At 40.0% G+C, this 14,965-nt stretch overlaps 1 protein-coding gene across 5 annotated transcripts in view; it reads right to left on the bottom strand.

The window, feature by feature from the left end:
• Positions 1-14,965, bottom strand: part of LOC126285303 (serine/threonine-protein kinase Tao) — a 175,861-nt gene that overhangs the window by 23,479 nt on the left and 137,417 nt on the right. For all 5 annotated transcript variants that reach the window (XM_049984596.1, XM_049984598.1, XM_049984595.1 and 2 more), the window contains one exon: positions 3,296-3,508. In XM_049984596.1, the coding sequence (XP_049840553.1) occupies positions 3,296-3,508 (213 nt within the window). The remainder of the gene's footprint in view (positions 1-3,295; positions 3,509-14,965) is intronic.

Genomic DNA, 14,965 nt, shown 5'->3' on the forward strand with positions numbered 1-14,965 from the left:
TCCTCCTGAGTATTTCCCCCCCCCCCCCCCCCCCCCCCCCGAAATCCGAATGGGGGACTATTTTACCTCCGGAATATTTTACCCAAGAGGACGCCATTAGCATTTAATCATACACTAAAGCTGCATGCACTCGGGAAAAATTACGGATGTAGTTTCCCCTTGCTTTCAGCCGTTCGCAGTACCACAACAGCCAGGCCATTTTGGTTAATGTTAGCAGGCCAGATCAGTCAATCATCCAGACTGTTGCCCCTGCAACTACTGAAAAGGCTGCTGCCCCTCTTCAGGAACCACACATTTGCCTGGCCTCTCAACAGATACCCCTCTGTTGTGGTTGCACCTACGGTACGGCCATCTATATCGCTGAGGCACGCAAGCCTCCCCACCAACAGCGATGTCCATGGTTCTTGTGCATTAGTTATCATAATGTCTCTTGAAGCTTACATCATTGATACTTTGTTACTTGATATTTAATGATAAGTGTGATGATCCATGATATGATACTTTAAATGCACCACTGCTTTGAAATGGCATACTGTGCTGATACGTCACACACCAAGAAGGAAATGAATAATTGAAGTGCACACAGTTCACAAAGGAGTTGTTCACAAGCGTTCGCAAAAGTCGAAAGCCCACTAGTGATGTTGTTGTAATCCATTATATATATATATATATATATATATATATATATATATATATATATAAAAATAGAAGAAACTTCCACATGTACCTATCCTTTTTTCCCCCCTAAGGTAAGTCTTTTCGCTCCCAGGATTGTAATGACTCCTTACCCTCTCCCTTAAAACCCACATCCTTTCATCTTTCCTTTTCCTTCCCTCTTTCCTGACAAAGCTGCCGACGGTTGCGAAAGCTCAAATTCTGCGTGTGTGTTTGTGTGTTTTATTCATTGTGCCTATCTACCGGCGCTTTCCCGCTTGGTAAGTCTTCATATATATATATTTTGTGACTTGTGACCTGAACGCCATAAGCATCTCTCAGTGTTTTGTTGTTTTACAGAATAAAGAAGCATTTATCAAAGAATTTAGCAATCATTTTTAAAACTACGATATTTTTTATGGAGAGTTTGTATAGTAGCTGGTTAATGGTTGAGAAAAACAGATTTAGTTGTATAAAATGGATTTGTTGGTTTGCATACAGCCATCATCTTTGGTGAGCAAAAACATACTGAAGAAGAACTGGTGGGGAAAACTTACTACATATGGGAACTGAATATGGAAGATGTCGAGTTGGCAGAAGAGCCAACACCGTGTTACTAGTAGAGGCCGAAATGCACGCGTTTTAGCTCACGCAGGCTGGCGGGAAGAACTATACTGATGTGAGGTCTGGAACATGACAAGGAATGAGAATTCAAAAAGCGGACATTATTAGTTTCATACTTAACTTTAATGGATTAATGATGAACATCGCTCTTGACGGTACATGATTCACAATATTATCTATTAGTAACTGAATATGGCGCCTCACTAGGTCATAGTAAATGACGTAGCTAAAGGCTATGCTAAACTGTCGTCTCGGCAAATGAGAGCGTATGTAGACAGTGAACCATTACTAACAAAGTCAGCTGTACAACTGGGGCGAGTGCTAGGGAGTCTCTGTAGACGAGACCTGCTGCTTGGCGGCGCTCGGTCTGCAATCACTTATAGTGGCGACATGCGGGTCCGACGTATAGTAAAGGACCGCGGCCGGTTTAAAGGCTACCACCTAGCAAGTGTGGTGTCTGGCGGTGACACCACAGAAGATAGCTAAAAATATACAAATTTCAGAAAAGCAACTGCAACCAGACATGCTGTTAGTTTAATTTTTTTTGTCACAGGAGATTCACTTTAGAGTCTTGAGCATTTATTTCACATTTTGAAAAAAAGTCACAACAAATGACATTTTCTTTTCTACACAGTATTTCTCAGTATTCTACCAAATGCAACAGCAGTTTTTGTGCAGAGTGTCTTGTTTCATTGCTGTTATTGCACTGCTTGCTTCATATATTCCACAAGCAACTGTCAGCCTGGTACAACAACAACAACAACAACAACAACAACAACAACTAAACTGTCTGCTGGTTGGTCCACTGTGTGATGTTTAATTTCCTTTATTTATTTATTTATTTGTTTATTCTTTTCAAGTGGAAAAGCTTAATACAGCAAGGGAAAACAAAACACCTAATAATTTTGTACAACAGGTGGGACAGAATGTGACATATAAATATACACTTTTGCCATGCAGCAGTAACATACTGTAGCTGGCCTGAAACACATTGTTTCCTTTGATCTGCATGGACATTGCTACAGACAGACGTTTCCATAATTTGAAAGATGTTTTCAAATGGTGTTCACATCAAACAGCTGGAAACACATTTCGATCTTATTGTGTACATGGCTGTAAGTCTACCATTGGCTACAGAAGGAAAACACACACACACACACACACACACACACACACACACACACACACACACACACAGACCCCTCCATGTTAGTTTCAGACACATTTAAATGTACTTTAGTTTTCAGTTTAATTCACAATGTTCATTAGTTTTTGTTCTGGGTGAACACAAAGAAAAGATGTCTCAAAAATGCGTGTTTTGACGTATAATTTGTGCTCATACCATATTGGAAAGTAGCTCGATTATCTTGTACACATATACCTATTTAAATTATTTGACAAGTTTTTTCTTGTGTTTTTGCTCGTATTTTGGGAGCGTTAATGTTTTCCTCGATTCTGCATTTTCCTCAATTTTGCGATTTTCAAGTCTGGACCCCACGGTAATGTAAAATAGGGGTATCACTGTGTACTGAACCAGTATACTTAGGCGAGCTGAGCATGGCTTTCTCCAGTGTGGGTAGTAACAGCCAAAAACAATGCCTGAGAATGTAATTTGCATTTCGTCCACCACTACAGAAAAACACTGGTTGCTACCTCATAGAAATCAGTGTGTTGCCTACTGACATCTTCAGCATATATCTGTGGAGTATGAAATAGTTTAAATCTGTTCTACAGTGAGAAACACAATTACATCAGTATGCCAGAGTTCATTTGGAAACAGTGCAACACAGATATTCACATACATCCAGGGAATCACACTTCCTTAACATCTTTCTAATAAGTAGCACATGTAAACGACATGCATAATGAATAATTAATCGGCATCAAGTAATGGCTGCCACATGTGATCTACTGAAACATAGATACACTTTCTATTTAAATTTTAGAGTATTATGTAGGTAATAATTTCATTCTTTTCCTGTAAAGTAAAATATAAAAAAAATTTCCAGATAATTACCGACTGCTTCTGAAGCATTTCAGCTATGCTTTGCTCATACTGGTCACCTAGCAATGCAAGCTTTCGCCGCTGCTCTTCCTTTAATTTCTTTATCACTGCCTTCTGTTCATCCTTTGGCGTTGTTTGCAGGATTTGGGCTTTGAGCGCCTTGTACTGCCGAGTTTGTATTTTACATGTTTCCCTAAACTGTTTCCGTATCTGCATTTCTTTTTGCTGTAAAAGAAAGGTTCACATTTTAATTGTTTAACAAAATATCCAGTTTTTAATGAGGGAAGATGTTACTGGGGGGGGGGGGGGGGGGGGGGAAGAGGCGCCTCACAAAAGCTCAGTTACAAACATAAAAACGATTATCTTCAAAAGAACTGAAAACAAAATTGGATTATCAAATTCATATTTAACAACTGATCAAAGTTGCAATTATTTTAACCATATGCTGGGGGAAAAAAAAAATGCATGTCTAATGCTATGAACAAAGTAACCAATACGATTTCATCGGGCCAGCTATGAAAAACACATTGAACTTTCATTTTCAGATAACTGACCTTAAATTTAAGTTTAAAGAAATGTAGAGAGATCAGACAGAAGTGACATTTCATTTAAAATTAAGAAAGTCACCAAGGGTAGGGATATTGTGAGGTGTATCAGAAGGGCTCCTCCTGTCACCCTACATCAGTGAGAACTTTTCACAAAAATAGTCTTCTTTAGCCACAGTCACATGAGATAGTTTACACTGGAGTTGTCATCCACTAGAATCCTCAGGAAAAGTGGTATTTATCTTATTGTAACCATGAATTTACTGTCTTTATACTGAAAGCATTCCGAGCCAACAGCTATGACCAGCATTTACGCAAAGTTGACTTTTCTTCTTACTATAATGATGTGTAGCATTCAGTATGGTGTTCCATCAGTCAGGATTTTAAAAATGTTTCAGTTCCTGTCTGTCAGTGGTCTCTTATTAGCAACTAACCCATACAGATGACAATTTCTTGTTATAAAGTTATCAAGTTACAGGATTACAAAATACTTTAAACCTCTGCCCAAAAATAACAGCAAAAACTTATGCTCTAAAACTATTATACAAAATGCTACTGAAGATGTATATATCATCACAATACTGTATACTGTAGTACGAATCTATTCCAGTAGAAAGATGATTTCAAAATACAATTTCAGAAAAGAAAGTCAACATCTTGTTGATAAAACTGATGTCAAATTCAAATGATAACACAGAGAGAAAATAACCAACTGTGTGCTCACTGCTGTGTGTGTGCATGCAGGGGCATGTGCTAGATAGATAGATAGATAGATAGATAGATAGAGAGAGAGAGAGAGAGAGAGAGAGAGAGAGAGAGAGAGACTTATCAATGTGAAACACAAATTAATTATATCAGAAACTCCGTAATCTGACTTCTGTAAGACTGGCAGTATGGTCAGGAAGAAAAACAGGTGGGACTATCAGAGGAACATTGACCTGCAGTATCGCAGTACAGTGTGGTACGACTTTAATTTTCAACAGGAAATACTTTCTGAAAAATTGTTCCATGTTAAAACAGAAAAAAAGTGAAAGAAAACATCAACACACACTAAAAAAAATCTTACACCAAATTTAATGTACAGCCTGTCATGTAAAATATGTCTGTGTCGCACAGTAAAATGATATTACTGCGATTGAAAGTTCAACAACTGGACATACATGATAACAGTATTGCATTGACACACAACTGACTCATTTTGTGCAGCGAGAGTTATTGTAGGGAGCGTTTTGCAGTAAGTCAAACTGATAAATATTAGACACTTGATCAGTGAACAGTTTAAGCTCTTTAACTAGGTTTTCAAATTTTGGACAAATTCATTGGCAGCTGTTTTGCCAGCTGACAGCTTCTCGCTGGAATTAACTACATTTTGAGTGCCATGTGGTTTTTTCTGCCCATATAGCCACCTTTCACTTGGCGTAAACTTCAATTTACATTGTCTACATCTAATTTTTCAAACAATGATTGGTCCAGATAACAGAGTTATTTTTCTACTCTCCTGTTCAAACCACATCCACAAAGCATTGAAAAGTTTTCACTTTTAGGGTTCTTCAAAGTTTTACATATTTTCAGTTCTTTTTATCAATCAATCATCACTCTGAAGTGATTTAGGAAAATCATGGAAAACTTAAATCAGGTTGGCTGGACGCACATTTGAACTGTCGTCCTGCTGAATGCGAGTCCAGTGTGCTAACCACAGTGCCACCTCTCTCCATCTGTAATTTAGTTTTACACACTTTAATGTGTAAGAAGAACTGTCACTAATTTACAAAACATGTGCACAGTAGCGCTTATTGACCAAGTTAAAATCAAGCTGTTTGACATACTAAAACTGACTGAACTTCCGCAACTACCACCTATCAACTGCCTACTGATACATTTCGCGATACCATGAGCCATTGACAAGTCCACAGAAACACTGTAAGCAGGATGGTCAGACTTTACTGTACCAGATTTATTACTGTTACTTTCAGTAAATTTCCAAGTTTATCAAACAATGGAAAATCCAGGATGGAATGTAACAACTGAGAGCTATCTCAGATTAGCAATCTGAGCTCAAGAGGGTAATCAATACACCAAAAATTGATTATTTTATTACAATCCTCAGATATATTCACGGGAGTGATGTTTACAGTGCTCATGGCATGATTGAAAAATATAACACTTTTGCTAATAAAGTGTTTACCTTATTTGAACACTGTTTCCCCCCAAAACTAACCAAGGTTAGAGCAAAGTCTACAAATAAGTCATGGGTTACTGAACAGAGGTATGACGTAAAACAAAAAGAAAACGATATCTGTCAGTCCAAAACAGTTCCGATGTTGATGCTATAGCACATTACAAGAAATTCTGCAAAATATTGAAGACTGTAATACAGACATTAAAGCAAATACATTACAAGGAAAAGATAGGGACAATATGGGGTATAGTGAAGGAGGAGACCAGTAGAACCAGACATGAAGAGGGACAAATAGCATAAAGAGTAAATGATACATCGTTGACAGATGTGTATAGTGTTGCAGAACTTTTTAACAATCATTTTATAATTGTTACTGAAAAGATGGGGTTTTAAGGTTCTGTAGATGCTGCTCTAGAATATCTCAGACCAGACATTTCAAGTAACTTCCACAATATGAATTTGACTCTTACTACCCCAGCAGAAGTAATGTCCATTATAAAATCTTTAAAATCGAAAACATCTAGTGTGTATGATGAAATATAAACAAAGTTAATTACAGAATGTCGATCTGAGTTAAGTAACATATTAGGCTATCTGTGTAACCAGTCATTTATCAGTGGAATATTTCCTGAATGGTTGAAATATGCTAAAGTTAAGCCACTGTTTAAGAAGGGAAATAAAGAAATATAATCAAATTTCCGTCCAATTTCACTTTTACCAGCATTCTCAAAAATTTTAGAAAAGGTAATGTACAATCGGCTTTATAACCATTTTATCACAAATAACATATTGTCGAAGTTGCAGTTCGGATTTCTGAAGGGTTCTGACATTGAGAAGGCTATCTACACTTACAGTGAAAATGTACTTAATTCATTCGACAAAAAATTGCAGGCAACTGGCATTTTTTGTGATCTGTCAAAGGCATCTGACTGGGTAAATCACAATATCCTTTTTAGTTAAGTTAGAATATTGTGGTGTACCAGGAAATGTTGCAAAAATGGTTCAAATCTTACATATCTGGGAGAAAACAAAGGATGTTATTACGAAAGAGACTTGTATTAAGGTATCAGGCATCATCCAACTGGAAACTAATTACATGTGGGTGCCCTCAAAGTTCCATCTTAGGGCCCTTACTTTTTCTTGTGTATATCAATGACCTTTCATCAGTAACATTACCAGATGCCAAGTTTGTTTTGTTTGTCGGTGATACAAACATTGCAATAAATAGCAAATCAAGTGGAGTCTTAGAACAATCGGCTAATAAAATATTTGTGGGCATTAATCACTGGTTCCTAGCCATTTCTTTATCACTAAACTTTGAAAAAACACACTACATGCAGTTCAGAACTTAAGAGGTGTCCCACGATTATATGCCTAACATATGATGACAAGCAGATAGAAGAAGTGAACAGTGATAAATTCTTGGGATTACAGCTTGATAATAAATTCAACTGGGAGGAGCACACCACACAACTGCTGAAGCATCTTAACAAGTCTCTATTTGCAATGCGAATTGTGTCAGATAGGGGATGTAAAAATGAAAAAGCTGGCGTACTACACTTACTTTCATTCCATAATGTCATATGAGACTATTTTTTGGGCAGTTCATCAAGCCAAGCTAAAGTTTTCCAGGCACAAAAACATGCAATAAGAGTTATACGTTATGTGAACTCGAGAACATCTTGCAGAAGCCTGTTTAGGGAACTAGGGATACTAACTACTGCTTCCCAATATATTTTTTCCTAAATGAAATTTGTCATTAAAAATATATAACTTTTTCAAACCAACAGCTCAATTCATCAAATCAATACTAGAAATAAGAATAATCTTCACAAAGGTTTAAAGTCACTTACCCTTGTAAGTGTGCATTATTCAGGAACACACATTTTCAATAACATGTCAGCAGCCATAAAAAGTTTAACAACCCAACGAAATTCAGTTTAACAGAAGCCTAATGGATTTATTGGTGGCCAACTCCTTCTACTGCACTGATGAATATCACAGTAGAACCAACTGGTGTGTGTGTGTGTGTGTACAATCTAACTTCTGTACCATTTCAGTGCAGCAATATGCTCATTGTAAATAAGTATTGTAATAGTTCTATTATGTGTTTATTACCTTATAAATAAATCTTTTTTTTAAAGTTTAAATTCATTGCAGTCTCAGTAAATTACTGTTTGTAAAATGATTCTTTTATATAGTGTTCATTAAAAAAATGAGTATCGTTCCGCTTGGGACCTGTGGAAGGTCCATTAACTTATTTGTTTCAGTTGCAAATATCTGTCAAGTATTATTGTTTTTCTGACATGTTCTACATCCTGGAGAATCTCATCACTATGGATCAATAGGAATGAAAGTAAATCTATTCTAATTTAGAGAAGGAAAGTTGCTACTCACCATATAGCGGAGATGCTGAGTCTGAAACTGCAGCTCTGAGACTGCAGACGTGTGTGCAAGTTGCACTTATGTGAGTGTGTGTGTGCGCGCGTGTGTGTCTACTGCTGACAAAGGCCTTAATGGCCGAAAGCTATGATTGTCTGAATCTTTTTATTGTGTCTATCGCAAATCAGCATCTCAGCTATATGATGAGTAGCAACTTTCCTTCTCTCGTATTGTTACATTCCATCCTAGATTTTCCATTGTTGGATCTAATCTGCCAGGAAGTTTGAAAAGTCTAATATAGATAAATAAGCCATTTTACAACCAAAGCATTCTTCAAAAGGGACCAGACAGGTAATTAAGGACATAAATATAACATTTTGTACCATGAAATGTCCCAGCTCCGTGTCAATTTTTTTTTTCTTTTCTTTTAAAACTATGTGCTTCAGAAATGGTGCATATAGAAGCTTTATAGGATTGGAAAATAACAGTCAGAGAAGTACAGGTACCTTTATCATGCTGTCAACAAACATAAATCTGTCTTTTCCAGAAGGTAAAGGAACATATTAAACAATTTATTACATATAATTATGCACATCAACCAGAAAAGGAACCAAAATTGCAAAATGATAAATTACCAAGACTTTTTTAAAAAAATCACATACTGACAAGAACGGATGTATGAGCCAAAAGGCTCTTGTCTGGTGCAAAGTGCATGTCAACCACAAATATCAAAAGGAAATGCATAATTGAAGGTACTAGTCCCATTCTGTAAGGCTCTGTCATAAGACTTTTAACATACGTGCCACTGGATCGAACTTACATTTAGTACGGATTTGTCAGACAACTATAAAAACATAATGGATGTGACATTGGGATCTAGCTGACATTTTGTATGGTACATATATGGCTAAGGAGATGAGCCAACTAAGACATGCAGGCACTGGAAATGTTAAACAATGGTAGGTGGTGCTCACTGTGCGGGTGAATGTGCACACAGCCACACTGAGCAGCAAATGCCAGCTTTTACTGTTTGTAAAATGTGGATAACTCAGAAGCAATGACCTGCAACATACCACGAAAACAGAACATTTGGAACACTGACACCATAATAAGTGATTTAAATGGCAGAGGGTGCCAACAGCACCCTCTTTTGTGTGACAAGACAGGTCAGTGTTACACAATATTCAGTTGGCGCAGAGCCATCATACAAAGTGGAAATGTGTAACCAAGTGCCACTGTGCCTCGCTCACATCACAGACAGGAATATTGGCATGCAAGTGCATTCAAACCGGGCAGTATGATTGGTTTCCGGGCGTCAGGTCAGTTGTTACAGGACACTGTACCTCATATAGGGCATGTTGCTTCAAAAGTGAGGTGTATAAGGAACCAGTGGAGAGAAGGGCTGTAAACACCACCAACAGGGTACTGGACAACACAATGCGAGCACAGTATGTGATGACTGCCACCGTGCCTGCTTGGCCGTAATGGACAAAACAGTTTTGTCCACAGTGTTGATGTGATGTTTGAGCACTGCAACTGGTGTGGGCATGTCTGCACTGATAGTTTGACATTGCCTTCCGAGATTGGGACTGGCAGCATGTGTGGCATTACACCTGCTTCCACTGACCAGAACCCACCAACACCGCAGACTGCAATTGGCACATGAACGTTGACACTGGCACACTGTGCGACAAAATTTAGAGTTTTTGGATGGGTCTCGTTTCAACTTGTCTTACAGTGATGCCTGTACACGTGTTCAATGCTGCCATGGTTGGTTGGTTTAAAGGCGGGAGAAGGGACCAAGCGAGGTCATCGGTCCCTTGTTCCTAATAAAACAATGCCACAAGTAAGAGAATAAAATGGATGAAACATATAACACAAAACAGAAAGAAAGGAAAAGCCACAAGAACAAAGGGAAGGCAACGAACACTAAAAGGAACGAAAGAGGACAAGAAAACAACAGAGAGACACTGGAAACAGAAGAGAGTACAACATGAAAGTAGATTACAGTGGCTGGCCAACTACGAGAATAAAAAGGGAAAGCCAGTCACTCTGCAACACATTAAAACCTCCACCCTAAAAGCACTAGGGTGGAGAACACAGAGGGACAAAGGACACACACTGCAACAGGGACGGCTAAGAACGCGCCACGTGTGCATGCACATGTGGTGAGCTTTCACACGCATGCGGATCGCTCCCCTTCTGACGTCACACATTCCCACTACCACACCAGCTGACTGTGCGCACATGTGCGGAACTACGAACATGCCGCATGTGACACTGCATTCGTGTAAGGAACACCGCCCTGCTAGCATGTGGCTTAGTTTCATATTACAACATTTGATAATATTAAGTTCTGTACAACACATCATGTTGAGCAATACTGGATCTTTGTTGTCTGTGGGTACACCTACAGAAAAATGACAATAACGCTGTGTTTGAAACTGCATTACACCAACAATATCGTGCTTCTCACATCATCACTCGTAAAATCCTTACAATATTTAAGCTGAGATATAGAAACGGATGTAAAAGTAGTCTACAGCATGCAGTATGATGTGGAATACGTGATTCCAACTACATGCGAAACAAGCAAATTTTATTATCTGGAACTACTGTACATAATTTGCAATACCTACAATTCTCAACAAAAAATATAACAAATTCAACAAAATTATCACCATTCATTTATTTTTGGATCGCTGTAGACATAATAAAGTTCATATCCGGCACAAACCGACGGCACTCCGACAAGCGCAGACAGTTTCTCATATTTTTGTCACTCAGATTGCCACGTAATCGTGACTTATTTAGTTTCATAGTAGAAAAAAACCTTTCGCACACATGTCGATTCAAGCATTGATATAACTTTTGCAGCCTCATTGAGGAGACGGGGAACTCTTCGCGAGGAAAATCTTTGTAAAATTCTTGGACAGTTTTTACATAATTTTTTTAACGGGAGTTGCACTGCAGATCGATCAATTCCATTTGCAAATGCACTGGAGCACTTTCAACTGAAACAGCAAAGGGTCCAGAAAATAGTTCAAAAACAGATGTCAGACTGGCAGTGTCCTCAAAACGTTTAGAAAACTGTGCTTGTAGTTCCTCCAACACAGAAACGAATTTGCCAGAAGATGTGTTTTCTCTGAGTTTAGAGAGTGTACGGAAATGGGCGGTATTCTTTGTCACGGGTTGTTCCTTCCACAATGAGAGTTTCTTATTAAATGCATCCACTTTTTGCATCAGATCAGAAATAAGCTGCTTCTCACCTTGCAAAAGTCTTATTGAGAGCGTTCAAGTGTGCAGTCAGATCAACTAAAAAGGTGAGGTCTGCAATCCATTTTGGATCTTCTAATTTTGGCTCTGCCTTTCCTTTTTCCTTCAGGAACTCGACAATAGCGAGTCTTAAATTGAAAAATCTTTCGAGGCACGCCCCTTGACTTAACAAAAATATTTCGCAGTAGTAAATAACATCTCCATACTCTTCGTTCAGTTCCATGAGAAACTGTTGAAACTGATGGTGTACTAAGCCATGTGAATTCAAAAAATTTACTATGGTGACTACCAAGTTTATCACATGCTCCAAATTTGCAAATTTAGCACAAAGAGCTTCTTGGTGTACAAAACAACTAATTCCGTACAAATCTTCTGTCAATCATCCTAGTTTTTTATGCTACAATGCTACAAGCCCATTTTGAGCCTCTTGCATTGCTGGTGCTCCATCTGTGGTGACAAACTAAATTTTCCAATTCAGGCCAACGACTTCAGCTGCCTCATCAACTGCTTTTAGCAAGTCGATACCCCTCGTTATGTCTTTCATTGGTACAACCTCTAACAGTTCTTCCAGCGTGTGCAAATTTGTGTCGACTCCACAAACATAAATTGCTAGATGTGCTGTGTCTGAAATGTCGGTTGACCCGTCCAAAGCAATTGAGAATGCAATAAACTTGCAGGCACTATCAATTAACTGCCTGTAGACATCCTCTGCCATACCAGCTATGCGGCGAGCTATTGTCTGTCTGGAAAGATTAATTTCACTAAACTACTTTACTTCCAGTGGCGTCAAGAGTTCCACCGCCTCAACAACACATTCCTTGATGAAATCACCATCACTGAAAGACTTATTCGCTCTTGCAATTTTGAGCACTATTTTGTAGCTTGCTCTTAAAGACAGGTCACTATGTTCGGTAAAAAAAAATTAAAAAAAAGTGAATTCTAACAAATATGTAGAAATACAAACATCAGAAACACAAAGATTTGTAAGGGGTACTCACGTTCGGTCCGTCTCGCTGCATAACACTATGTCTTCTTAATTCCACCAACTTGTTCGATCTATCATCCCCAACAAATCATTAAGTTCTTTGTGTGTGGTGTTATAATGCTGTTCTATTGCAAATTTGCGGTGCCCAGCGAGTATGAGACTGCATAATAGACATTGAGAATTTTCATCCTTCTCTACGAAAAAATATTGCAATTCCCATTCAGCCCTGAAGGTTCGTGGCATTGTGTCACTACCCCACCTCTTTGTGAGCGTATGTTCCATTGCAACAACCACCATACGGTACTTATAAACTTCCTACGAGTTGCTAACAAATAGTGAGGAATAAACACGGCTGCCACTACGAATCAACTAACGCACCATATGCCGGATGAAAAGATGTCGCATCGCACAGCTAGTCTAATGTCGCGCCGTGCCGATGAGTGCCGCGGAAGACTGAGGAAAGCCGAGTAGTGGCGGGTGGAGACTGAGCCCTGGACAGCACATCTGTACACACGTGCAGTTTGGCACGCCGTGGCTGTTCATGCAGTAAAACCTCCTTAGAAGTATAAAACCTACTTTCACGGAAAGAACATAAAACTGAAGGTGCTGTGGAGGCACCGTCACCCAACACCGAATACAGGGTTCTGAGAAAGTTACAGTCTGCCGCAGAGCGGTTAAAAGTGAGATGTCCAGCAGGAGGTAGATGACTGTCATTTGGGAGCCACAGTGACACTGAGGTGCATCCTCGCGATGGAGTAGGTAACCATACATTAGCCACGTATGGCCAATGCGGAGCCGGCACAGGACAACTGATTCTCTGCGAGAGGCCTGCATGGAACACTTCCACACATTCATAGTCTCCTTAATGACACACAGTTTGTTGTGAGTGCTGTTATGCCATTCTGACTCCTAAAGCCGGAAAACCCTGCAGTTTAAGACAGAACGCAGGTCAGCTTCGAAGCGGTTCCCACATCATCTATTTGACCAGTATGTCAGCAAGTTCGTTGCCGGGGATTCCGATGTCTCCTGGGGTCCACACAAACAGCACGGAACAGTGGGACTGTTCCATGGCACACATGGACTGCTGAATAGACACTACCAGAGGGTGGTGAGGGTAGCACTGGTCGATAGCTTATAGGCTGCTCAATGAGTCAGTACACAGGAGAAATGACTCGCCAGGCCATAAGTGGGTGTACTCAAGGGCATGAGATATGGCCGCCAGCTATGCAGTGAAACACTGCAGCCAACTGGCAAGGAGTGCTGCTCATTATGTCCTCCATGAAAATATGCGAAGCCTACGTGACCATCAGCCACTGAGCCGTCGGTGTAAACCACTTCAGAGTCCCAGAACACGTTAAGAATCGAGAGGAAGTGACAGTGAAGAGTGGCGATGTTAATGGAGTCCTTAGGACCATGCAAAAAGGTCCAGACCGAAGCTGCGACCGAGGTGTACATGAACGGACTGCAAGTAGTGGTGGTAATGTGAAGGACTCCAGTTTGGAGAGAAGGGCTGCACATGATCCCGGGACTGGATCAGACCTTGAATGTGGCTCTCCAGCAGGGATACAACTTCCTAAAATCCTGCCCCGAAATGAGATCCATCCTTCATGAAATCCTCCCCACTCCACCAAGAGTGTCTTTCCGCCGTCCACCTAACCTTCGTAACCTCTTGGTTCATCCCTATGAAATCCCCAAACCACCTTCCCTACCCTCTGGTTACTGCCCTTGCAACCGCCCCCGGTGTAAAACCTGTCCTATGCACCCTCCCACCACCACCTACTCCAGTCCTGTAACCCGGAAGATGTACACGATCAAAGGGAGAGCCACGTGTGAAAGCACCCACATGATTTACCAACTGACCTGCCTGCACTGTGACGCTTTCTATGTGGGAATGACCAGCAACAAACTGTCCATTCGCATGAATGGACATAGGCAGACAGTGTTTGTTGGTAATGAGGATCACCCTGTGGCTAAACATGCCTTGGTGCACGGCCAGCACATCTTGGCACAGTGTTACACCATCCGAGTTATCTGGATACTTCCCATCAACACCAAACCTATCCGAACTCCGGAGATGGGAACTCGCCCTTCAGTTTATCCTCTCTTCTCGATATCCGCCAGGCCTCAAGCTCCGCTAATTTCAAGTTGCTGCCGCTATTACCTCACCTGTCTTTCAACAACTTCTTTGCCTCTGCACTTCCGCCTCGACTGACATCTCTGCCCTTACTCTTTGCCTTTAAATATGTCTGCTTGTGTCTGTGTATGTGCGGATGGATATGCGTGTGTGTGCAAGTGTACACCTGTCCTTTTTTCCC

The sequence above is a fragment of the Schistocerca gregaria genome, chromosome 8 (genome assembly GCF_023897955.1).
Source record: "Schistocerca gregaria isolate iqSchGreg1 chromosome 8, iqSchGreg1.2, whole genome shotgun sequence".
Lineage (NCBI taxonomy): Eukaryota > Metazoa > Arthropoda > Insecta > Orthoptera > Acrididae > Schistocerca > Schistocerca gregaria.